Source organism: Phragmites australis, chromosome 22 (genome assembly GCF_958298935.1).
Source record: "Phragmites australis chromosome 22, lpPhrAust1.1, whole genome shotgun sequence".
Classification (NCBI taxonomy): domain Eukaryota; kingdom Viridiplantae; phylum Streptophyta; class Magnoliopsida; order Poales; family Poaceae; genus Phragmites; species Phragmites australis.
The window spans coordinates 24404121-24430906 of record NC_084942.1 but is presented as its reverse complement, the minus strand read 5'-3'; the positions used below and the strand labels follow the sequence as shown (position 1 = coordinate 24430906).

At 49.1% G+C, this 26786-nt stretch overlaps 1 protein-coding gene across 1 annotated transcript; it reads left to right on the top strand.

Moving 5' to 3' along the window:
• Positions 1 to 14318: 14318 nt before the first annotated feature.
• LOC133904852 (sucrose transport protein SUT2-like) lies at positions 14319 to 24318 on the top strand. The gene is made up of 5 exons (XM_062346464.1): positions 14319 to 14943; positions 15701 to 16431; positions 16527 to 16590; positions 16831 to 16874; positions 23858 to 24318. Exons 1-5 carry the CDS (start codon positions 14457 to 14459, stop codon positions 24026 to 24028), a joined length of 1497 nt encoding a protein of 498 aa, XP_062202448.1. The 5' UTR covers positions 14319 to 14456; the 3' UTR covers positions 24029 to 24318.
• Positions 24319 to 26786: the final 2468 nt, after the last annotated feature.

Here is a 26786-nt window from a genome sequence, read left to right as displayed (position 1 = left end):
GGAAGCACCCCCGGACTTTCATTCCTACGCCGACGTCCCCGCCGTCGCCGTTGCCTGGCGAGAAGGAGGGAGGCCGGGACGGCCAATTGTCCAGCGCGGGGCCGTCGACGAGGGCGGCATTTGCGGTTCTGGAACCAGACCTTGATCTGCTTGGGCCTGGTCTGGAGCCCGGAGACCGCGCGGCGGCCCCACAGAGCCCCCCGCGGAAGAGGAGGAGGGAGAACTCCGGGCCAACGCCATCGGGCTCAGAGTATAGGATCCCGGAATCAAGGTGGCAATACCAAAGACCCAAATCTGAGTAAGTTTCCCCCCTTTTTCCTGAGCATGCCTTGCCTAGAGTGAGTTTGGAGACTAACCTCGTTTTTCTTTTGTAGGCCGCCTACGGGCGCCGCCGGAGACCAAGGATGGCTGGAGGCACCGAGGCCGGCTCCAGCCCCCGAGCCAAGCGCGCCTGAGCCGAGCGCGCCGGTGGAGCCGGAGCTGCTGAGCGCGCCGGCCGAGACGGAGCCACAGGCACCGCCCAGCCCCGAGCCGATGGCGGCGGCCGAGCCCGAGCAACCAGCGCCGACTGAGCCCGCCCCGAGCGCGTCGAGCGTGGGGTGGACGACCTCGTCGTGGGTGGTGCCTGCATGGCAGTATTCGGGGACCCCGAGCCCCTCAGAGGGGGCTCGCAGGGGACCCAGCGCCCGACCGTCGCCCAGCCAGCCTGCCGAACCCCTCCAAGACGTGCTAGGGAGCACCTGGGAGGTGATCGGGTGGCTAGAGGTGGCCGTGGCGAGGGAGATGATGCAGCTTGAGGCGAGTCGCGCTACCCTTGCTGTGGAGAGGGAGCGGCTTGCCGAGGGCAGGCGCCTTTTTGAGGCCCGTGTCGTCGCAGCGCGCGCCGCCGAAGAGAGTGAGCGGTGCGCGATAGAGGCGGAGCAAGAGGCCTTGGAAGAAATTCGCACGGAGGCCATGCAGGAGCAGGAGGAAGCTGCCCGCCTGACTGAGGCATTGCGGTAGCAGGCTGCCGAGGCACTCGCTAGGGAGAGGCAGGTAGAGGCTCGGGAGGAGGCGGTCCTGGCCCGCGAGAGGACGGTGGAGGCCTCCCAGGCGGACTTGGCCCGCCAGGAAGGCGAGGTTGAGCAGAGCCGCGGCAGGAGGAGGAGCTTCGACGTCGGCAGTCGGGCTCCTGGGCCGGCCCACGGGCGGGGCCCTGGGCTGGCTCGACGGGGACAGCCTCGCGCCTCCTTCTCTTTTTCTTTTCCCGCCTGTCGGAGCGGGAAGGACCTGGTTGATCGGCGGCGGGGTGCTCAGGGCGCGGAACGTGCCACGCCCGAGCTTCCGCCGCCTTGGCGCACTTGTCGGCCAACGCGAAAAGTTCCGCGGTGGTTTCAACCTCGTGCGTGCCTAGCTTCTCGAGCATCCGCTCGTCGCGGACGCCCTGCCGGAATGCGACAATGACAGCGTGGGGGGCTATCCGCGGGATGGTGTTGCGGACTTGGCTGAAGCACTGAATAACGCGCAGCAGCGTCTCCCCCTCTTGCTGCTTGACGGCGTGGAGGTCGCACAACAAGCCAGGACGCGTGAATGTGCCATGAAAATTAGCCACGAACTGGTGGCAAAGATCATCCCAGGAGCTGATAAACCCTGAGGGTAAGTTCATAAGCCAAGAGCGGGCAGAGCCCCTCAAGGCAATATGAAAGTAGTTAGCCATCACCTTTTCGCTGCCACCAGCCGCCTGGACAGCAGTGGTGTATATCTGGAGGAACTCGACGGGGTTGATGGACCCGTCGTACTTCTCTGGCAGCTCGGGGCGGAACTTGGTGCGCCATTTGACCCGGCGGAGCTCACTGGTGAAGGCACGACAACCGGTACCGTACCCTGCGGCGCGGGCAGTGCCCTTGGGCGGTGAGCGCTGGCGAGCCGGGGAGCCTCGGCGATTATGGGCCGGCAAAGAGGAGGTCTGGTCCTCGGCTTCAGCCTCCTGCCGGGTCTCCCGCTGGCACTCGAGAGTGACGCGCGCGTCTTCGATGCCCCTCCGCTCGTTGAGGTGTAAGCGGAGGTCTTGGGCTTCGGAAGTGGCCAGGGGGGTAGCGCTCCACCTGGAGGCCCCCCGGCCAGCGCGACGGCCACCTGATGATGGGCCGGTCCTAGCGGCGCCGCGCTGGGAGGTGGCGCGGGAACTTTCGGCCAGCACCTGGCGGTGGGCCATGCCGACTAGGGCGGCTACTTCCTGGAGCCAGCGGCCCTCCGGGGTTTCCCCCGCCGCCTGGACTGGCGGGTGCCTGAGTAGAGCGTGCGTCGCAAGCAGCGCGCTCCCAGGACTGGCCTCACCGAAGGCGAGCCTACACCGGAGCAGCGCCCGGCGCTGTCCAGACGCGGACCTGGTGGCAGGAGTTTCGGCCACCTGCTAGGGGTTGGATGGTGCACCGGCGGCAGCGTCGGCAGCCCTGCTGGGCCCAGCGCCCTGGTCCCCTTGAGAGGGGAACGCCGTGCGTGCAGATCGTGGCTACTGCTGGGACGCAGCAGGGACTGGGGCCTCCGGAGCGAGGGGCTCCATTTCCCCACTGGAGCTGGAGTCGGAGCGCTGGAGACGATGACCACCGGCCATTTTTTCTGCAGAAGAAAACAAACAAACAAATTCAGGGATGCTTCCCCCCTACCTGGCGCACCAGCTGTCGGGGGGTTAACTCCTGTCACAGGGATCCTGAGGGACCCCTTTTTAGAGATTCGACCGGGGGGATGATCCTGAATATGTTCGCCGGAGAAATAAATGAGTGTGAATGCGATGGCCGGCGGGGTGGAACGATCTAGTGCGGAACGAAGTAAATGCGCTGGTGTTTAGACAGGTTCGGGCCGCACGGAGGCGTAACACCCTACTCCTGTATGGATACTATAAATGCCCTGAGAATGTCCCTCAAGGATGTTGCTGGTTACAAGAATGTTTGTCTATCTTAAAGCCTGAGGCTCCTTGTTCTACGGTCTGCGTGTGTCTGTTGGCTTTGGATGCTCTCGATCTTCTCTTCTCTTCTCTGCTTAAAGCCTATTCTGATATTCTTGAGCGCCGGAGAGCTTTCTCTGAGATTTCAAAGCTTTCTAAAACTTGTCTTTGTCCGTGCTGCCGGCTGCTTTAAATACCCGCCGGCAGCAGCATGCCCCGAACGGGAGGGCACGAGTTCCAAGGTACCATAAATGGAAAGGGCGTCATCATAGCCTCTGTGCGAAGTGACCAGGGGTGGAAAATGCACCCCACGCCCAGTCATCAGTCACCATAAATGCACTGGCAACGGGCGCCGTGGAGAGGGCCCACCGGGCAGCCGCAGAGCGGCCAGGCGTGCCCGCCCTGTCTTGTTCTCCTGCCACAGCAGCGCGGCAGACGGAACGCCTCGGCCCTTACGACGTTATCCCGAGACGGGCCGGATGGCACGGGATGGGACCCGTGCATTTAATGACCCCACGCCCTTCTGCCAGAATGTGACAGGAACTGACACCGAGCGTGGCGGGAGCAGTTGGGGTGATAGGCCACGCGCGCTCTTTAAATGCGGCCTTGGGCCTTTGACTGGCTGACACCTCATCAGTGGGCCCCTCGGGGGCCACTGTCAAGGGGCTCTCTGAGTCGTCGGGGAACCGAGTGCTCGGGGGTCACTGTTCACCTCCCTGAGCACTCTATCTCGAGAATGCCCTTTCTTGATCCTCGGGGATCTGAGTGCTCGGGGGTACTGTTCACCTCCTCGAGCACTCTCTCCCGGGCACGCTTGTACGGATCCTCGGGGGACCAAGTGCTCGGGGGCCGCTGCACGCAGCCCCGAGCACTCTCTCCCGGAACTTCCTTCAGTGGGTCCTCGGGATACTTGGGTGCCCAGAGGGCCACCGCTCGCGGCCCCGGACACACTTCTCCCGGTACTTAGCTTTCCTGATCGTCGGGGGACTCGGGTGCTCGGGGGTCACCGTATACCTCCCCGAGCACTTTCTTCCCGGCACTTAGACTTCGCAGATTATTGGGGAACTTGGGTACTCGGGGACCACTGACTGTGGCCCCGAGCGCCCTCTCCCGGGACTTAATCTTTTTTACCTCGCGGAGGAGACTCCGCGGGATGGCGCCACGTGGCGGATTGCTGGCCTGGCCTCGGGATTCGGGGACCCCCAGTTCCTGATTCACCGACACATGCATTGTTGTATTTCATCCATACTCATGGCATTGCACGTGTTATTCTTTTTAGAGAACGTCGGGCCGGTGTTCCAGGAGAGCGAAGTAAATTTTGGGCAGCCACCTAAACAAGGCAAGCATCTATCAAATTGATCTCTCTTGTGTAATTGAATAAAGTCTAAATATTGATAAATTATGTTTATGTATAGGTTTGCATGTATAGAAAGTCGATGTCGAGCTTTTATGGGTAGAACCTATGTTGATCGCATTGTCTCTACCTTGAATTATTGTTGATCTATATTCTTGTAGCCTGGGTTTATTCATGATAAGGTCTAACTTAAAAGTGATGCGAGATGCTTAGCAATGCATAGGTCATCAGTAGAAGTCAAGCGGTGGAACGTCCCATTGTTCGTGAGCTATAGGTTAAATTACTTTCACAATGGTTACCGTGTTGGGTTGTTGGTGTTGGTTGGCCGAGTGGTGAGTATGAGACGAGATGTGGGCGGTGTTAGGGGTGTCATCTACCCTCAAGAAAAGTCTGAGGGTAGTTCGGGAAAGGAACCTGAACACCGTAGGCCGCTTGCATCGTTTAAGGTCGATCGTCGGGGTAGTTGGCTTTAGCACTTACCTTACTCACCACATGCTGATCAAATGGTAAGATGAGCTGAATACCTTCGGGGCTGTGGCTTTGTGGGCGTGGACATCGACGGTATGAGCGAGCGGGCTTGTAAGCGGTACTAGTTTGCTTCGGGAGTAGTTCTAGTATCGCCACGCCGAGCGATGCATGCCCCACACGGTTAAGGCTGGTTGGGAAAGGTTGTCACGAGTACCTCTTTGTGGTTCGAATGTGTGGTTTGTGGTTCGGATATATGGGAGGTGGTCGAGATGGTACTTGTTATACATTGATACTAATGTGGTTTCAGTTTCATATGATCAGTTGGTAGTTGCAGGGTAATTTCATATATGTAGGTTAAATTAGTTGCTCACACATATGTCTAGGTTGCTTACTGCATATGTTTTACTTAACGTTGTAGCCTACTCTTGCTAACAGCTCAATGCATAATCCTTGGTGTCGGGATATTATATACCCATATTGCATAAGACTTGCGAGTACCTCTGTACTCAGGGTGCTGCTCTTAAGTTGATGCAGGTTCACAGGTCGGTGAGGAGGGGGCGGTGTTTGGCTGCTTTGTGCCTGCCGATCAGGGTGGCGGGCAGGAGTAGCACACTCTACTCCGAACTCAGTATTCTAGTATGGAGCCTAAGGGTATGTGGCTCCATATTCTTTTGTTGTATAGCTTTAGTCTTCCGCTGCTTAGTTCTTTTGTTGTTTAGGAGTTGAGTAGGTTTTAGTCTCCTCCTAACTCTCTTTTGCTGTAAATTATGATAACTTATTGCATGCTTAAGAACTTGTAATATAATATTAATTACCCGCTCTTTCTTAAGCTTTGTTGTGATGTACATGTTGAGAAGGCACGTGTTTCGATCTTGGGCATAAAACACATGCCGGGACTACCGGGATAATATTTTGGTTAATCATCGAGATTGTGATTATGAATAATGATCATTCTGGTGATTAATTAGAATATTATTTGGACGGTTCCTCACAACTTATGACTGGTCATCAGTGACGAGTCATCCTAGGCCAATCATAAGTGACGGGTCAAATTGTGACCCGTCATCAATGACTAACTTATCAGTGACGGGTCATCCTAGAGTTTTGACCCGTCACTAATGACCAGTTTGATCCAACAGAGCAGAGGAAGAAATTTTAATTACTCAATCATTAGATATATTAGTCAATCAGTTTGATGAAACATTAGATGTATTAGCCTATCAACTCATCATTTTTTTATGTAGTTGTGAGAAAAATAATTTATCCTTCATAATTTACCAATTATAAATCTAGCTACTATTAATTAAAAATAATAACTAGTTGTATTTATTTGAAGACCACAAAATATGTGGTAAAAGAAATAATACACATTTAAAAATTTGCTTATATAGTAAATATGTACATAGCATGATGCTATAATTTTTTTTATTTTTCTCTTATTTTTTTCACCTCAGCAGCACTAGAATAGAAATTATTGTACATATCTGCTTAAGTTTGATGTAAGGGGTGGCGGCTATGGACACAAATACGCATTCCAAAAACGATGCAGAAACTTTCGGGGATGAGAACTCAATCTTCTAAGTCATTTGTTGCCTCAAAAAACTCACCGAACCAAACAAAGTAGGGAAGAAATGGATGTAACTTTTTCTATAGATATCCGTAGAGTCAAAAACGTCAAAACCGGAGTCTGTATGCAAAAGTTATGCCTATTTTACCAAGGATGCCCTGGGTCAGTTATTTGAAACATTCGTTATATTGCTTATTTCAATTCTGCAGCTACTTTGGATCGAAGTGAACAGCTCAATTGAACTTTAATCCCACTCTCTAATTCTAAAACTTTGAATTGAACTATTAAAAATATTTTTATTCTCTTTACAATTAACCTCTGAAGCAACCTATAATTTAAATTGGTAACATAGACATAGGTGATGGGTCATAATCATGACCCGTCACCTATAACCTTCGGCAACAAAGCTTAAAAGGATAAAATATCCGCTTCATATCACAACAACGTGATAGCTAAGTTGGTGAGGGGGTTCGCGCGTGAGAGAGGTGAAAAAAGTTCGTCAAGTCATAAGTGACGGGTCAGAGTTACGATCCATCAGTTATGAGCTTCATTAGTGATGGATAAAGTTTTGACCTGTCACCAATTACCTACTAATTAGTGATGGATCCTTACCCGTCACTTATGACTAGTTATCAGTGACGCGATCGGGATGACGGGTGCGGGACCCGTTACCTATGGCGGTTATCACCCGTCACTTATGGTATCTTTTTACGTAGTGATAGAATCCTAAACAGATGAAGCCAAAGTCCAGCGCCCTATATAAATTCAGGGTTATGGCTAAATAGGTTTTTGCCTCTAGCCAATTCGACAATTTATTTACGTATCGTTATCTTTTCCTTTTTCGTAGCTTTTTATCCCGTAGTCCCTTTCTTCTCCGATCTCGTTTCTTCTTGGTTCTTTTCGCCAGAAGACCAAGAACAAGCACCAGTTGCGGCACCACGTACGACGGCCCCTCCCTGGTGTTACACGCTAGTGTTCTCCAGGGAAGGGCGCGTGCTGGTGCTCCTACTACCACATGAGGTGAGGGCAATCTCACGCTGAGGGAGCCGTATTCTCCTACGCATGGGGAAATTTCCACTACTGCACAATGCCATCTTGTCACGGACGTATAGGTTGGTGGGTGGGTTATAGCGTAGATGATACTTGAAGCTGGTAGTAGGATGTGGTCCTGGCCCTCATCGGCGCGGCGAAGCAGTGGTCGACGACGCACCAAGGAGGCAGGACAAAGAGAAGAGGGAAATACTTTGATCTATTGCTTGATCTCAAAGACTGTCGTGTACTCTGCATAAATAGCTAGAGCCGGCACCTAAAATCAATTCCTAATCTGATTCGGATAGCCATCTACTAGGAAACCTACTCTAAACTGAATAGTAATCAAAAAGGAAAGCGAACTATTACATATATCTAAGTTTAATTTATTTCCTTATATGTCAGCCCCTTCTTCTTTCTTCTTTGGTACGTGAGTCCGGTCATGACATCTCTCCCCCCCCTGGACAATCAGCTCGTCCTCGAGATGAAACGTGGGATACAAGCGACAAAACTCATCAAGCAGGATCCAGGAAGCTTCAGCTGGAGGTTGTCCTTCCCATCTCACCAAAAGTTCTTGGTGACCTCGAGCCAAACGACTCTTGATTACTTCAGCAGGTGTGAGGCAAGCACGACCATGTCAAATGGCAGGAAGTACCGGAGGCGCTACTGGAGGAGTTCCATGGAAAGGTTTCAAAAGGCCGACGTGAAAAACATCATGCAGCCGTGCTCCCTCTGGTAATTGGAGACGATAAGCCACCTCACCCACACGCTCCATGATCTTGAAGGGCCCATAGTACTTAGGACCAAGCTTACTGCGGTTGCGAACTTCCAAAGATGCAGCAGGACGATGTAAGAGGCGAAGCCAAACATATTGACCAACTTCATACTGCACTTCCCTGTGCTTGCGATCATGATAGTGCTTGTAATGCTGTTGTGCTTGTTCCAAACGCTCATGTATCTCAGCCAAAAATTCATCTCGATCAACGATAGAACGCTCAACTGCAGGAAGGTGTGCCTCACCTGGTTCATATGCCCTTAAAGAGGAGGAGGACGCCAGAAAACTACCTGAAATGGTGATGTCCGAATGGAGGCTTGAAATGAAGAATTATAACAGTATTCAGCCCAAGTCAACCATTGAAGCCATTGGCGAGGGCGATCACCCGTAAGGCAATGGAGATACATAATTATGATCTTGTTAGCGGCTTCCAATTGGCCATCTGATTGAGGATGAAAAGCCGAACTGAACTGAAGTTTAACCCCGGCTAACCTGAAGAGCTTGCCCCAAAAATTGCTAGTAAAAAACGGATCACGATTACTTACAATTGAGCTTGGTATCCCATGAAGGCGGACCACCTCATCAAAGAACACGCGGGCCACAGAGTGAGCTGTATAAGGATGAGATAATGGGATAAAATGAGCATGTTTGGAGAAGCGATCAATGACCGTGAGTATGACTGACTTCCCATTGACGCAAGGAAGACCCTCAACAAAATCCATAGCAATATCTTCCCACACAGCTGAAGGTATTTCCAATGGCTGCAACAAACCTGCGGGCTGGAGTTGCTCTCCTTTGTTGCGCTGACAAGTCACACATGCTCGAACAAAATTTTGCACCACTTGTCGGTCTGTGGGAACATGGAAATCAGCCCTCAAACGGTGAAGAGTTTTCTGAATCCCTTCATGCCCCATACCATGAGCTCCTGCTAGAATCGCCGGTAAGCTCGGTGATGAGGTTGGAACAAAAATGCGACCACCAAACGTGATTAAATCATCGGTGACGCCCCACTGTCCCTGTTGTTAACCCGCCATAATTTTTGTGCGCAGGGCTTCCAAGTCCTCATCAGCCAAAATTTCAGCACGTAAATCATCAAAAAGAGTGAATTGAGGAACAGACAAAGCCATTGCCGATGCTCCCATATCTGTGTCTCGACGGGACAAGGCATCTGCTACAACATTGGTGCTTCCGGGCTTGTATTCTACCAAGAAATCGAACCCCAGCAACTTGCTTGCCCATTGATGTTGAGGAATTGTAGACAATCGTTGGTCCAAAAGAAAACAGAGACTGTAATGATCGGTGCGTACCACAAACGGACGTCCCCAAAGATAAGGGCGCCAATGTCGAACAGCTTGCACCAATCCAATGAGTTCACGCTCGTAAGCTGCTAGCTTGGCATGACATGGAGCTATGGCGCGATTGAAATAAGCGACCGGCCCACCTCCCTGATGTAGCACCGCACCAAAACTAGATCCAGACGCATCGCACTCGACAACGAATGGATTGTCAAAAGAGGGCAGCTGTAATACCGGTGCTGATGTGAGAGCATTTTGTAATGCATGAAACGCCCTCTCTGCCTCCGTTGACCAAGAGAATCCCTCCTTTTTGAGAAGTTTAGTAAGTGGGGCTGCTATGACGCCATAATCACGTATAAACCGTCGATAGTATCCGGCCAATCACAAGAACCTGCGCACAGCCCGAACTGAAGAAGGTATAGACCACTCTAGCATGGCCTAGATCTTTTGTTGGTCCATGGCCACCCCGGCTTCTGAGATTACATGACCAAGATATGCCACAGATTGCACCCCAACAGATTGCACCCCAAAGGAACACTTTGACCTCTTTAAGAACAACTGATGCTCCTGCAATTTGCGTAAGACCAAACGCACATGGCGAAGATGCTCCGACCAAGATGCACTATATATAAGTATGTCATCAAAAAATACGAGCACGGATCGCCAGAGGAAGGGTTGAAGCACATCATTCATAAGAGCTTGGAATGTCGCCGGGGCATTCGTCAAACCGAAAGGCATGACAAGAAACTCAAACAAACCTTGGTGAGTTCGGAATGCCGTTTTCTCAATATCTGCTGGGAACATAAGCACTTGATGATATCCTGAACGCAGATCAAGCTTGGTGAAAAATTTTGCGCCACGTAGTTCATCCAACAATTCCTCCACTACTGGAATCGGAAATTTATCCTTAATTGTCTTTTCATTCAATGCCCTATAATCAATGCAAAGTCGTCATGATCCATCTTGCTTCTTGATGAGCAAAGCCGGGGACGAGAAAGCCGAAGAACTAGGACGAATAACGCCGTTGCGAAGCATGTCAGCGCACTGTCGCTCAAGCTCATCTTTTTGGGTATGGGCATAATGGTAGGGACACACGGCCACAGATGTTGTCCCAGGAAGTAGGCGAATATGATGACTACGAGAACGTTGTGGTGGTAATCCTTGGGGTTCCGCAAACAGCATGGAATACTCTTGAAGCAAAGCTATCATCAAACAATCCACCTCAGATGAGAAAGCATGAAGAGTTCGTGAAGGAGATGCCTTGGCGCCCATGTTACGTTCTTGCCGTCACGAAGGAAAGACATGCGTTGATGAGCGAAATCCCATAAAATTGGTCCTAGCGAGCTAAGCCACTGGACTCCTAGAACCATGTCATACCCGCCAAGCGGAAGAGCATAACAATCCAGAACAAACTCCTCTCCCTCAATATTAGCCTCCAAATTGGGGCACTTGCCCGAGCTCCCAAGCGCTGATGAAGCGGTATACCCGCACGCCGTGCCACTGCATCGTCGATAAAATTATGTGTAGATCTTGAGTCCAGAAGCGCTGTGAGCATGATCGTCCCAATACGCGCAGAAACCTTCATCGTTCTGCAACTGGTTTGCTTGATGCCGGTAAGGGCATGGAGAGAGATGGCCAGCTCCTCAGTGGCGGTGATGGCAAGTGCTTCAACCGTGGAGTCGTCATCGTCGAACCTAACCACCTCAATGACAAAAAGCTTTTTACAACGATGTCCCGCAGTGTATTTGTCATCACAATTATATCAAAGACCTTGAGCACGACGATCGGCCATCTCAGCTGGACTCAGGCGTCTGCACGGCAGAGTTGCCGCCAATGTCGTGGTTTTGCCAATACCAATGGAAACCAAGGATGTAGTGCTAGCAGAGCTCGAGTTGGTCATCGGAGTTGATGCCGCTCCACTACCGACCGAGGAGCGAACAAACGAGCGGCCCCCACTGCGTGGCCCGCCATCATCTTTGGCCGGCAAGAGGAGTCGTTGTTCATAGGCATGCGCAAGCATGATGGTGTCGTCAAGCGTAATCGGCCTGTGCAGCGCCACATCTGTCTTGAGGGGATTGACCAAACCGGCGATGAAAAGTTGCACTTGCTGAAATTCAGTCAATTCAGCATCCTGGCAGGGCAACATGAGAAATTGATCACAATATTCGTTGGTGGTGCCTGTGCGCCTCAGCATTGCAATCTCGCCTAGTGGACTATCTGTCATGGGCGGGCCAAAACGAGTGTTTACCAGCTTAACGAAACGACGCCATGATGGTGTGCCCGAGTTTAATTCAAGTCGATAGTACCACAGCTGTGCCGCGCTGTGAGATGCAAAGAGGCATACCAAACCTTTCAATCTTCCGGTGTGTTCTGGCCTCGGAAGAACATAGTGCATCTGTTAAGCCATGGTAGGGGATCCTCTTTGCCATCAAAGGTTGGAAAATCCAATTTGGCACATGGATGGAAACGGATGTCGTCGGAGTCATCGTCGTTGTGGTGGTGCGAACCCCGGAGACCTCCCGGCGGCGGCCGATGGATCGAGCCAGACGAGAGCTGTTCACCGCGCCCCAGAATGCCATCATCTTTAGGCGCCTTGGCGCGGATGTCGACGAGCCGCCGAGTGTCATCGGGATCCAGGATGGCAGGGCGATTAGCTTCCAGGTGCGTGACAGCCAAATTCAAAGCATGGACTTGCTGTGCTTCCTCGATGATGGACGCCTGAAGGCTGGACACCTTGGCGGGCAGCGCCTCGAGCATTGGAGCAATGGGCACCAGCGGATCCAAAGCTGACACCTTCTTGGTTAGCTCGACGATCTTTGCCGCCATGTCGTTGATGGCTTTGGTTAAAGCTTCCACCAATGATGTAGGATCAGAACCAGAGAACTCTGATACCAAGTTGTCACGGACGTATAGGTTGGTGGGTGGGTTATAGCGTAGATGATACTTGAAGCTGGTAGTAGGACGTGGTCCTGGCCCTCATCGACGCGGCAGAGCCGTGGTTGACGATGCACCAAGAAGGCAGGACAAAGAGAAGAGGGAAATACTTTGATCTATTGCTTGATCTCAAAGACTGTTGTGTACTCTGCATAAATAGCTAGAGTCGGCACCTAAAATCAATTCCTAATCTGATTCGGATAGCCATCTACTAGGAAACCTACTCTAAACCGAATAGTAATAAAAAAAGGAAAGCTAACTATTACATATATCTAAGTTTAATTTATTTCCTTATATGCTGGCTCCTTCTTCTTTCTTCTCTGGTACGTGAGTCCGGTCATGACACATCTGAAGATCAACACAAGGTACCGAGCAAGGAGATCAAACCGAAGCATAGCACCACGACTAGGCGACAGCTTTGTTCTAGAGATCCCGCACAAAAGATCAGAGTGCAGTCCCTATTCTTCACCTTTGTGTTGTCAGGTCGCCAAGATCAGAAGCTGTTCAGTGCAAGGACCCATCTATTTTATTCTAGTTTGTGAGTTGGTGCTTGACCACTTCGTTGGGGAATCGATCTATTCCCTAGCCATGATGAACGGATCTCAAGTTGACTCCGACAATGTCATTGTTCCCGCCATTGAAGAGCTAGATGAGGAGACACAACGAGAATACGAGAAGCACAAGATGGTATTCGACAGGCCGTTTGCTTTGCGTTACCAAAAGACGAGATATGGCGTCATCCGGAAAGGAGGAGATTTCACACCTGACTACACCAAGCTCGAGGTAACTCCCACTGTGATTGGGGGAAATCTGTATCGCCAAAGCAGTAGAGGGCACCGCACCATTTGCCGGTAACAAATCCTTCCCAGACACAGTCATCTGCAAGTTCCTCGTTGCGCCGCCGCTAGATGACCTCGAGTGGGTAGATCCCTTAGCAGGATCCTCTTGTTCACCCCAATTGTTAGCATGCACCATCGACATGGCACTGGTAGATGAAAATGAGTCTCCTGAGTCAAAAATTTGATCTGCGGCGTTGAGGGCTTTACGAGATATCTCTCTCATGACCCTCCTCTTGCGGCGTTGAGGGCTTTACGAGATATCTCTCTCATGACCCTCCTCTTGCTTGTATATCTCCGGCACGAGTTGGTTAATCCATACACGGATAGGACCCAAGCTCCGTCTACAACATCAATTAGCAACGTAACTCCATGAGACTCAAGTGATCGGCCCTCAACTCTTTCGGATTAGCTCCGTAGAAATCCTCAGTTCCACCGCCCAAGAAAAAAATTGATATAAATGAACCGAGGACATGTAAAAACAAAGGATGTGGTAAAACCTACAAGGAAAAGGATAACCATGATTCTGCATGTGAGTAGCATCCAGGTCCTGCAGTTTTCAATAGGTCTCCTAGGCTTGCACGACAGCGATTTCTGCCTGCCAGGATTTTTGCTTTTATATTTCATCGGATCGGAGTCGATCTCCGTCCCAGCCACCGGCAACTAAAGAATTCGGTCGCCTGGGCGTACTCCAGTGACCAGTATGAACAATTAATATACCGTAAAATACTAATATCACTGTGTTATAATTAAGCTTCCAACGTTTAACGTCATATGTAGTGATCGAATCCACGACCACGCCGAATAGGACACCTCGGCGGTCCAAGCTAGAGGGAGGGAGCATAATAGTAATAGTACAGCGATATTTGCCAAGTTTCACACAGTATGAGATAAAAGTAAATGAGATATTTTATTGAGAATTGAAGATACGTGGTGGAGCATTCTGAGCCGTGAGAAAATAAATAAAAATAGAGTAGTTAACTGGAAAAAGGAAGACACGCAGGCGCAAGCCGTGGAGTGGAGCGGGCGAATCGCGTCCACTCCTCAAGTGCCGTGGGCCCCTGTGACAGCGGTTGCCGTGGCAACTAGCGAAGGAAAAAAGAAGAAGCTACTCTTCTTCTTCTTCTTCAGCCCCCTTCACTCTCTCTCTCTCTGTCTCTTTACCTTCTCCTCCTCTGCTCCTGCTCCTGCTCCTGCTCTGGAGAATCAAATCGAATCGAATCGAATTCAATTACAGACACGAGCAGGAAAGGAGGAGGAGGAGGAGGAGGCGGGATGCCGCCGCGGCCGCAGACGGCGGTGGCGCCCCCGGGGCGCAAGGTGCCCCTCCGCAAGCTGCTCCGGGCAGCGTCGGTGGCGTGCGGCGTGCAGTTCGGGTGGGCGCTGCAGCTGTCCCTTCTGACGCCCTACGTGCAGGAGCTGGGCATCCCTCACGCCTTCGCCAGCCTCGTCTGGCTCTGCGGGCCACTCTCCGGCCTCCTCGTCCAGCCCCTCGTCGGCCACCTCTCCGACCGCATCGCCCCCGCCGCGTCCCCGCTCGGCCGCCGCCGGCCCTTCATCGCAGCAGGCGCAGCCACCATCGCCATCGCAGTCCTCACCGTCGGCTTCTCCGCAGACCTCGGCCGCCTCTTCGGCGACAACATCACCCCGGGCTCCACACGCCTCGGCGCCATCTGCGTCTACCTCGTCGGCTTCTGGCTGCTCGACGTCGGCAACAACTCCACGCAGGGGCCCTGCAGGGCCTTACTCGCAGACCTCACCGGTCGGTAATCTAATCCTCTTCTTCCTCTTCCTCACAGATTAATCATTCAATTTCACTTCCGTCGCAAGCGATGGAGATGGCCTTCCCTCGATTTTGGCCAACAACTCCAAAGAGAAGCATCTTTCTCTGCGTAACCACCAAGGGAACATTCAAGTAATTTGGCACATCACGAGGGGTTAACCGTAAAACAGTCTCTGATTTTTCGAGCGTGAACCTCCCTCCCTATCGCTTTCCCCTTTACCTTGAGATTCTTGCTTCGATGCGACGTTGGCCGGCGTGCCAAACTCATTTTACACCATGAGCCTCTCCAAATTATGCATGGCCGTGATTTTCTTTTTGCCTTGCCACCTGGCCCATCTTTAGCATCAAGTTTAGCAGAGGTGGACAACAACACAAACCAAGTAACGACTAATATGCAATATTTGAATAATTTGGTTTAGTACACATGTCACCACCAATTGTTGTTTTCCCCCATCCTCTCTACACCTTTTGTTTATGTGGGATTGAGGATGAGTGCGGGGAGGTCAAGGGATCGCTTTCGACGCAGGGAGAATTTAAGTGTTACACTATTATTGTTCCAAGTTTAGAATCTACATCTTTTACCAACAGCTAGGTATTCTCTGAGTGAAGGGCCCTGGTTAATAATTGCATGGCCGCCAATGGTTTGTGGTTGTGTTCTTGCTATCAGCCACACTATATATCACTTTTCTCTTTTCAGATGTCGGAAATGACTCCTTTCTAATCCTTTATATTGCAGAGAATGACCCAAGGAGGACTCGGATTGCTAATGCGTACTTTTCACTCTTCATGGCCCTGGGAAACATACTCGGATATGCCACTGGAGCATACAGTGGCTGGTATTGGATATTTCCTTTCACTATTACTCCATCCTGCAGCATCAGTTGTGCCAATCTCAAGTCTGCCTTTCTTCTTGATATTATTATTTTGGTGGTCACTACATACATTACTGTAGCGTCAGTGCAAGAGCCTCAATCTTTTGGAAGTGATGAAGCAGAACATCCAAGCAACGAAGAGGAAGCTTTTCTCTGGGAACTCTTTGGGTCATTCAGATACTTTACATTACCAGTTTGGATGGTTTTTATTGTCACTGCCCTTACATGGATTGGATGGTTTCCTTTTATCCTCTTTGATACCGATTGGATGGGCCGAGAGATCTACCGAGGAAGCCCAGACAACCCCGGAGAGAATCAAAGGTACCATGATGGTGTAAGAATGGGTTCTTTTGGTCTAATGCTGAACTCAGTCCTTCTGGGATTCACCTCTGTTGTACTAGAAAAGTTATGTAGGAAGTGGGGAGCTGGACTAGTATGGGGTGTCTCCAATATCCTAATGGCTTTGTGCTTTGTGGCAATGCTTGTAATTACATATGTCGCAAAGAACATGGATTATCCACCCAGTGGAGTACCTCCAACCGGTATTGTCATTGCTTCACTGGTGATTTTTACAATTCTAGGAGCACCACTGGCAGTGAGTAACAGAATTACTTTTTCGCCAGAATAATTTTCTTCCAGCTCCATCCCTCCCATGTTGTTCCTGTGGTATAATAATTTTTATTGTTGCAGATCACATACAGTATACCATATGCAATGGCTGCTAGTCGTGTTGAAAATCTGGGTCTTGGCCAAGGTATTTTCCATTTTGAATCCTTAGTATTCTCTTCTGTCAGGCACCTCCCCCCTGCTGCTTGTCCCCCCCCCCCCTGCTGCTTGTTTTTGCTCTTTCTTTCTTTTTCGTTTTCGTTTTCGTTTTGTACTATCTCCTTAAAGTAATGAATAAGCAGGTCACTGCTCGTTCGTCATTTTTTTATTATTTTGAGTCCTTAGTATCATCATTGTTTTGTTCTTAGAAAGTTTTTCCCCCTTGCAGGTCTAGCAATGGGCATTCTCAATTTAGCTATTGTCATACCACAGGTATTTACTTTTTTATGTTTTCTCTTGGTTCAGTCCTACGCATATCTGGAGTTCACTGCAACTGTGAACAGTAACAAAGAAATTGGTCAACAACATGTTCTCCGAGTGGCAATCGTCTTCAAAATCCAGTTTAAGAAGTAGTTTAATTCTTAGTGTATTGAAGGTTATTAGAAAACGTATGGCAATATATGCGACACATGAGGCATAAATTTAACGTGGAAACCCTTGGTAGGAAACAATGAGCGCATAAAGGTGAAATCACCATATCATTGGAGGGCGTACAAGCAAGGGTGTAACAATGGCTCTCCCTCAACTAACCTTGTGTTGGCTTGTCTTAACACGGTCTACGGAAGGCATATATATAGAGAAAGGGTGTCACCATATAGGAGTAGGATTTCCTGTCGGAAAAGATATTTCTAGGAATAACTAGTCATGTCACGAATAGACTAGAATTCAGATCACAATACAACAATCTCCATCTTGAGTTAAAATCCCTTCTAGAGTCAAAATCAGGAATCCCCATTAACAAATTATCATAAAAAAAAACCTTGTGTACCAAAAGTCACAGGACTAATCAATGAGTGAGATCTCCCAAATCCAAATAGCAAACATCGAGCAGGTCCAAAAACTTGTAATACAAACCATACAAACAGACCTGGGTATTGAACAATCCATAATCCTAGCGAAGTCTTAGTATGTGCAACTGACTTCTGATTTGAAGTGAAAGGAAATGCTCGATAAATGAAGACATAAGCCAAGAAATGATTCAAAGTGAAAAGAAATGCAGCAGGTCCAAAAATCGGTAATACAAACCAGACAACCGTGAGGCAGTCAGGAAGTAGTGAAGAATTCATCTCATGAACTTTGGACATGCTCAGCCTGGAACACACAACTCGGCAAAACAACGGCCATGAAAGAGTTACTTGTAAGTCTGATATGTACAACAAACTGCTGACCACAAAAATGAAATCCATGATACAAGATGGTCTGGATGATAGCATTAACGTACTGTCAGCGGAGGCAGAGTATAAACTAACTCTATACTAGTGTAACGCTCCAGATATCCACATACCTGGACTGCTACCACATAACACCTAAAACTTACTAAGTCTTTATAGAAAATTCCGGCAGAGTTTCCCTTATAAATACACACTTCCTGGACAAGCAAAACAGATAATAACCACAAGCATATCGTATAAGCAATAATTAACCATCACATCCCAACCCTAGAACCCAGCAAGACGACCACTGTAACCACAAGACCATCTCAACCATACAAGTGTTTAACTGAATGAAACTAGCAAATAGAGTTCTATTAATTTAAGATGAGAGACTAAGTATGGATAAGGGTGTGTGTGTGCTCAAATCAATGGTGCTACTCCCATCCCATGCATGATGCGATCACTTGCTTATGGCAAGAATTTGCACCAATTAATACCAGATTTTAATTTAAACTCATTGCTAGCAAATTGGACTACCGATCCCGCATCCGTCAATGAATTCAACCATCATAACTCATCTACAGCCATCTAGGGACTACATAGAGATTACCCTTGCTGTGAAGATCGTAAATTGAAGACGAATTTTGACAGTTTTTGCGAAATCCCCTTCTCTTCCTCTTTCTTCTTCCTTCTCTTCTTTTTCTTCTCCTGCTCCTTGCCTCTCTCTCTCTCTCCCCTTGCCGCACACACAGCCGCAGCTTCCTTCTCCCTGCTCGGTCTGGCTCCCTGTCCGGCTGCACAGTAGCCACCGCCAGTGTTACCTAGACACGGATATGGGTGTCAGAATCCGACTCGGATTCGGGTGTCCAATTTGGCAAAGAAAATTTGGACACGCAAGTAACAAAATTCACAGATAATCTAGTGTTGCTTGGCATTATGGAAATAAAGTTAAGAACACACTAGATCATAGTAAAATATAAATTTGGGTTATACCATGGAAAATTAGCTAAATGAATTACTCTAGGAGCATAATTGCACCATGATAAGCAAGCCCCCCAAAAAGCTGTCATTCACATTCATGAGCCTGTGTTTGGAACTCATATTCAAAATTTGCTATGTATGAATCTGTCATGGGTTAGGCCCATAGGGGCCTATTCGGCCGGCCCAGCAGGGAAGCTGCGACAGCCAGGGCTAGGGCTGCCGCCAATCTCCACCGCATGTGGAAGGCGTGGGAGCCCTAGGGTCGGCCGCCACCGCCGCTAAATCGTCGAGATCAAGTCATCATCAAGTTATCTTCAGATTAGGAAATAAATATCTTTTGAATAGGAATAATTTATCTATAGTTAAGGAATAGTTTGGATTTAAATTAGGAAGGAGATCATAGTTTGCTTGGTAGTCAAGATAGGTCTTCTCTATATAAAGAGAGGTATTGTATCCTTTAGAAATTAAGAAAGAAAAGATTGCATCTCTTATCTTTCTCCCTCTTCACTCATGGGTACTGTTCACCGGCGTGAACAGTGCCGGTGAGAACAGTGCCTACGCCACCAGTACCGCTGCACGCTACCTCCTCTCCCTCTTTGTAGCAGGCCACTCTAGGGCGCAAGAAGGCCATTCAACCCCACCCTACGACCTCCTTTGACTACGATCTCCGCTGTCCTCCTCTACAAATAAGCGCCCACTACATCTGGTATCAGAGACCATGGATTCTAGCAGTGCTGGTGATCAGGATTTCGACAAGTTTGTGACGGAAGCACTCGAGGGGCCACGAAAGGACCTCCACGACTTGACATCCATGATCAAAGACTTGTAACTCCGCATGTAATGCCAAGAGGAGTGCCTCACGAACAGCAATAACAGCAAGGCGACGATCGACAACACCTCCGCGGCACGCGAGGTTGCCGCTTGGTAGGAGGTTGAGGCCGCACGCACGGCAGCAGCCAGGTGTGCTGCTTGTGCGGTTGTGGCCGCCTCCTTGGGGATGCCCGACGACAGCTCTTCCACGGACATGATCGACGCCATCCTCCCTGGCTTGTCCACGCCCGTCGTTCTGCCGTCATCCGGGATGCCTATCCCGACTTCTTCCTCCACTATGGCACTTGACAGACGACCACCCCGCTACGACTTCATGGTACCTAAGTACCACAAGTTGTCGTTCCCCACCTTCAACGGCAAGGACGTCCTGCTCCCATGGCTCAACAGGTGTGAGCACTTCTTCGTCAGGCAACACACTCTGGATGTGGAGAGGGTTTGGTGGACCTCTTTTCGCATGACAGGCGTTGCGCAGCAGTGGTACATGCGCCTGTCCAAGGATCACTGCCCTCTCACATGGGAGTCTTTTTCTCACCTCGTCAACATTCGCTTCGGCCCTCCGACACGCCATAATCTGTTGGGCGAGCTTGCTGCCCTGCGGAAGATGGGTTCCGTAGATGAGTACACAGAGAAGTTCCTTGCGCTTGTTGCTTGCGCCGGGAACTTGGATGAAATACAACAGGTAAACATCTATACTGTAGGATTGACGGAATCCCTAAAAACGGACATAGAACTCTAAGAGCCCAAGGACATGGAGGAGGCCATAAGCTTGACACGTGCTTATGAGAGGCGTGCCCATGTCATGGCTGAGGCCAGGCAGCATTCGACGACATCCAAGTTTGTTGTCTGTCCATCTTCTTCACACTCTACACCCTCGGCGGCCAGAGCTGGGGAACGACGACAACTGAAGGTACCCCTGGGGGTGGCGCCTCAAGCTGGAGGTGCCAATCCTAGGGTCTTCAAGAAGCTCACATCTGAGGAGATGGCGGAGCGCCGTCGACTCAACCTGTGCTTCAACTGCAACGAGCAGTTCTCCAAGGGGTCCAAGTGCAAGCACTAGTTCCTCCTGGAACTCATCGACAGCGACACGGATGTAGAGGACGAGGGTGCGACATCTCTCATGATGATGAGGGGCGATCAGGAGGATCGTGTCCCCTGTGGCCGCACCATGCGGCTCTTGGCAGCCCTGCGTGAGGGCGGACTCCGCGTTCTTGTAGACACCGGTGCGACACACAACATAATCGACGAGTCCCTCGCACTTCGACTGGGGCTGCCACTGCGCCGTATTCAGATGTGGATTACTGTCGGCACTGGCGATCACATCATCAGTCGTGGCCTCTACTGCAACCTATCGCTTGTCATTGAGCGGGAGGTCTTCTCCATCGATAGCTACACCTTCCCTTTGACGAGCGACACTGACATCATCCTGGGGACTCCATGGCTTTGCAGCCTGGGTCTTATCCTTTGGGACTTCTCTCGCTTGGAGATGAGTTTCCGTTGCGGCAACCAGACTGTCTGTTTCCTCGGCATCGACACTACTTCACCTACACCTCCTCAGGCGCCATTCTGGGCGGCATCTGTCCCTACACTACAGTCGCCAGCATCTGTTCTGGCCTTGCCTGCTTCCTCCTCGGCACCATCGGGTGGTTGCACGGGCTCATTCTTCGGACTGGGCGGCAACCGTACTTCAGCAACAACCATGGAGGTTCTCTCACAGCACTCGGACCTTCTCGACGAGGTTCGTCACACGGTCTGGGCCAACCTGGAGCTAGCCGACCTCAGGGCACACATACGACAGAAGGAGGCCGCACCAGCTTGGGTAGTGGTCGACGATGTCATCTTGTTTGACCATTGCCTCTACATTCCTGCTTTGTCATCACTTCTTCACCGCCTGGTATATGCTCTCTTGACTCGGGCGATGAGGTCCTCGTTCGTCACTAGGCTGTGGGCGTTCATATGCCTTCCTCTGTGGGTGCCCATCGTGTTTTTCCGAAGTCCGTCTTACTGCTTCAAGAGATGCCTCGTTCTTCCGTGCCTGCTGCAGACTAATTTTTTATGATCATACTGGTTGTGAGTTTATCACCATTGCCTAAGTCGTTTATGGAGTTTGCAGTTCTTCTAGCGCCCCAGCTCTTGCACCACTCGGAGATGCTTACACTCGACTACTGTTTAGTCATTGCATTGACTTGACTGTCAGTCGCCTGACTCCGATAGACATGTTCCTCTTCGGCTTGGACGTGACTCTATTGCCCAATGCCGCTCTCCGTCACCAGCTCTTTGATTCTCCTCCACTGGCAAGTGAGTTCTACCATCATGTGGGCATCTGGCGCTACTTGGTGGATGTGCCTAGCACCCCTACCATGATGGGGAACACCGGGCACCCGACGTCTCGGCGTTTAACTCTTCGTGGCTACATCGGCAATGTATCCTATGAGTTCACCCTATGCATCGACCACACCATCCGCAACTCACTAATGCACTGGTGTTGGGCGAATTGCGCTCCAGGGTGTGGCTTCGGGACAACTCTTCATCACCACGCTAGGAGGATAAGACAGACTGGAGTATGGACGTCCAGCGCGTCCTTGCGCTCGAAATCAATGGCGGAGGAGATGTCATGGGTAAGGCCCATGGGGGCCTGTTTGGTCGGCCCAGCAGGGAGGCGGCGACAGCCAGGGCTAGGGTTGCCGCCGATCTCCACCGCATGTGGAAGGCGCGGGAGCCCTAGGGCTAGCTGCCGCCATCGCCACCGCCAAATCATCGAGATCAAGTCATCATCAAGTTATCTTTAGATTAGGAAATAAATATCTTTTGAATGGGAATAGTTTATCTATAGTTAAGAAATAGTTTGGATTTAAATTAGAAAGGAGATTATAGTTTACTTGGTAGTCAAGATAGATCCTCACTATATAAAGAGAGGTATTGTATCTTTTGGAAATTAAGAAAGAAGAGATTGCATCTCTTATTTTTCTCCCTCTCCACTCATGGGTACAGTGTTCTGGCGTGAACAGTATAAACGCCACCAGCACCGCCGCACGCCACCTCCTCTCCCTCCTTGCAGCCGGCCACTCTGGGGCGCAAGGTCATCCAACCCCGCCCTATGACCTCCTTCGACTACGATCTCCGTTGTCCTCCCTCTACAAATAAGCACCCACTACAGAAATCAAGTGAGAATTGCCTATTTGATGAGGAAATAGCAAAGACAGTTAGCCAGTATCAGTGTAGACATCATCAATCCCAGTTTGTTGAGACGTAGTAGGACCATGCAGCCACTTCAAACCATTGGGCTATAGCATTAGGAATCAGATGAAGAGCTCCTTTTATCTCATTGGCTCGACACTAGATTATATAGGCTTATAGCTTTGCAGATTTGACAATAACAAATTTTTTGGCTTGACTGAATTTTGGCCAGTTTAGAATACCTGTAACCCTGAACTCATAAGCTGCACTATTGGAAACTTGATTAAGAATTTATTTGATCATCGAGTTTGGTTCCTACTGCAAAGACAGTGCATGCAACACACTTACGTAAAGCAAGTAATGCACGCATAGATTTAGAACATGGAGGATGTGGTTATTTCATAGGCCTGCATATCTTTTGAAATTGAAGTTATGTGTTAACTGTTAAATAGGAATGCATAAGATAGGAATACGATCTGCTTCCAGATTGCTCCTTTTTGTACTAAGAGACACCCATACTACAGCTACAGATGATCCGGTTAGCCTCTACAGGAAAAATGTAAAGAAGATCTAATCACCCTATACCATGAAATCTAATCTTTAGATTAAGAAAGGAAAGGACCTGATTTTGATTTCATTGTTTACACTGTGATTTCCATCAAGAATTGAAGACTGGGTATATTAGGATAAATCAGGCAGAAATGTATTAGGTTAGAAAGTCGAGCCCTTGAACTTGTGCAATGAAAACCGAATTTCTGGTCTATTAAATACTTTCTAGCAGCCATGTAAAGCCCTCAGAATTTATGTGTTTGTACTGTTTATCAAAAGATTGTTTGAGCCCTTAAAACTTGTGAGTGGAAAAAAAGGAAACAATTGGAAGTAAATGTGTTGTAACACTAAGTTTAGCATGAGCATGAATTGGTTAAACATTGCATGGAAAAAATGAATATGTTGGACACAGCATGTTATTTCCCAAAAATGAAGAACATCAATTAGAATTGAGGACTATCCTGCAACCTTTGCTTGAGGATATTACTAACACTGATACATGTGCAGGTTATTGTGTCACTTGGTAGTGGGCCGTGGGATCAACTCTTTGGCGGTGGAAATGCTCCGGCTTTTGCGGTGGCAGCCGGTGCGTCTTTCATCGGTGGACTGGTAGCTATTCTGGGGCTTCCGCGAGGGCGCATTGCATCGTCGAGGAGGAGAGGTGGGACACAACGATAAGTTATCACCGTTACATATTATGTGTATGCTGTGGAATTGTTGCGACTTGCAACCATTATTTGCAATTGGTTGGGCACATCGAGGAAACTCTTGGGTTGGAGAACAGGAAGCTCTGGAATGTTTTCTTTTTTGGTGGTTTGCGTTGTTCCGTCGATGAGCTGTTTTTGCCTTGTCTCCATGTGAAGAGTCGTCATCATTTGTTGTTGTACGTCGAATGTATATATGTATGTATGTATGCTCGTCACCTGTAGAGAGGTTAAGAATAAAAAAGTTTAAAGTTTACAGGAGAATAGGAGATACTGCTGCTGCTGCTACATTCACGTCACCGTTCCCTGGGTCGAGAGGACGCTGGCGAGGAGTCCGCTGGCATCCACGTCGCCGTTGCTCATGGGAACCACGTACCTGGCTCGCAGCCACCTGGTGAGGTCGATGGCGTTCTCTTGGCCGGAGACGAGCGAGGGTGAAGTTGGCGGGAAGGAGCTGCTTCGCCACGGGTGTGATCACTAGAGGTGGACGAAAAGCTCGCGAGTTGCTCGGTTTGTTGTATTTTGTAATGAGTTGAGATAATATTTTAGCTTGTTTCGTTAACGAGCTAACTCGCGAGCCTGACATGTCAGGCCCACCCAAACTCCACCTGAGGATTGAGGCATGCCTGGCTGTCTACTCCATGTGACGTGATCACATGGTGTCATTTGTTGCATCGGCAATGTCAGCACCCTTTGCCCTAGCCGCCGTTGCTTCTAGTACTCGATGTTGCACCGCTGGAGCCCTTGACGTCCGCTGGATGCCACCTAAAGCCTTGATGTATATGTTGCACACAACATAAAGATTACAGCAGCAATTAGATGCTTCTGATCTTGGTGAAATCAGTAGCAGGACGCAGCAACACCTTCTGATTTTGGTGAACAAAAGGGCAGCAGCCAAGAAGGCACCAACGTACAGCACGATGATGATTTGCCCTGGCTTGGTCTTGAAACCAAGCTGAGCAGAAAGCAAAGAGATCGGAGAAGAGAGGGGACTACAGGAGAAAGCTACAATAGAAAAAATAGTAGATGCATTTGGTATTGATCGATTGTTGATTATTATAATCGGCCATGACCCTCTTCTATTTAAAGGGTGGCAGTTCTTAGCTGTAAGAAATCAGGACTTCTAATTCAAATTGAACAAGACTTACAGATATGATTCGGCTATACCATCTGGTCTCCAAACTTCCTATAACTAACATATCTTTCCTATTCAATCACGTAAGTTCCCATATATTAACTGATAGTCTCTATCGCGTAATTCGGTCTATGTACTCAAATATAGCTATCTGCTCGAAGACGATCATCTGTTCGGATTTTGACTAGCTCCTTGAATTCAACCATATGCTCGGATTGACTAGTTGCCCGGCGCGACCATCTAGTCGGAGATCACCTGGTCGAAAACCACCTGGTCGGTCACCTGGATGGAGACACCTGATTGGAAGCCACCTAGTCGGAGACCACCTAGTTGGAGGCCATGGAGGCCGCTTGGTCGGAGATCACCTAGCCGGAGACCACCTGGTCAGAGATCACCTGCTCGAAGGCCACTTGGTCGGAGATCACTTCCTTGTATTCGACTAGGTCCGACAAGATCCCTGAATATCCCCGACCAGCTCCGAGCTTCATTGTTGCACCTTGTCATCTTCACCAGTTATCTCTCGATCTCATACAGTCTCTCCTAATCAGAGCACTCTGTCTTCCAATTCAAAACCGAATAGTAGCTAAATCAGCATTAGCTTTAAGTTCCTATCGTTAAGCCAATCAGTACTGCAATAACCATTTATAGATGTCAATTCTTGCCATCAACACATGCCCTCCTGTTTTTTGGTAAACATACATGTTTGCCACAAAATGGTATCCTCAGTTGTTCCTCATGACAATGATTAAACACCGGTCATGTATATTTCTTAGGGCAACGACTAACAAGACATCGTCCATGTATATTCATGTATTTCTCTTAGCACGATGATAAAAAAAACTCATCAGTCATACATAGTTATATTTCTTAGGACGATGATAAACAACTCATCGGCCATGTGTGCTTCTTAAGCATCCTGCCAAATACTTAAATAGTACCTTTTCAGGTATTTGCCATTGAAAGGTTTAGGCAGCCTATCTCCCTGTAAACATTGCACTATATAAGAATTCCTAGGAACAACCTCTACAACTTTATATGGACCTTCCCAATTCGGAGATCACTTTCCAAACTTGTTATCTTTTGACCCAATAGGTAAAATTGTCTTCCACACTAAGTCTCCTATTTGAAACAATTTTTCCTTTAGCTTTTTGTTGTAAGCCATGGCTACTCTTAATTTATCTCTTTCAATCTCACTTAAAGCTTTTAATCTCTCATCTTCTACTTCATCTATCATATCCATCATCAAGTTATGATAATCCACAACTAACAAATTACTTTGTCTAGCCAATCTAAGGGCACCCAGATTTACCTCAACAGGTAAAATGGCCTCTTGCCCATACACTAACTCAAACAGTGTTACCTTTATAGCACTATGCTTAGATATACGAAGAGCCTATAATGCCTCAGATAACATTTCATGCCACCGCTTAGGATTCTCCTCTATCTTTTTCTTAGTGAGCTTAATCAAGGTCTTATTACTTGACTCGGCCTGACCGTTGGCCTGAGCATAATAAGATGAAGAATTAAGGAGATTGATTCTAAATGATTCAGCGAATTCACGTACTTGATGAGACATCAAAGACGAGCCTTGATCAGT

Bases quoted from the DNA above. Each gene is read 5' to 3' on its own strand.
- LOC133904852 (XM_062346464.1), top strand. From the start codon at position 14,457: ATGCCGCCGCGGCCGCAGACGGCGGTGGCGCCCCCGGGGCGCAAGGTG. The intron at 16,432-16,526 runs GTGAGTAACAGA...TTATTGTTGCAG, and splicing joins TTCTAGGAGCACCACTGGCA to ATCACATACAGTATACCATA. The intron at 16,591-16,830 runs GTATTTTCCATT...TCCCCCTTGCAG, and splicing joins AAATCTGGGTCTTGGCCAAG to GTCTAGCAATGGGCATTCTC.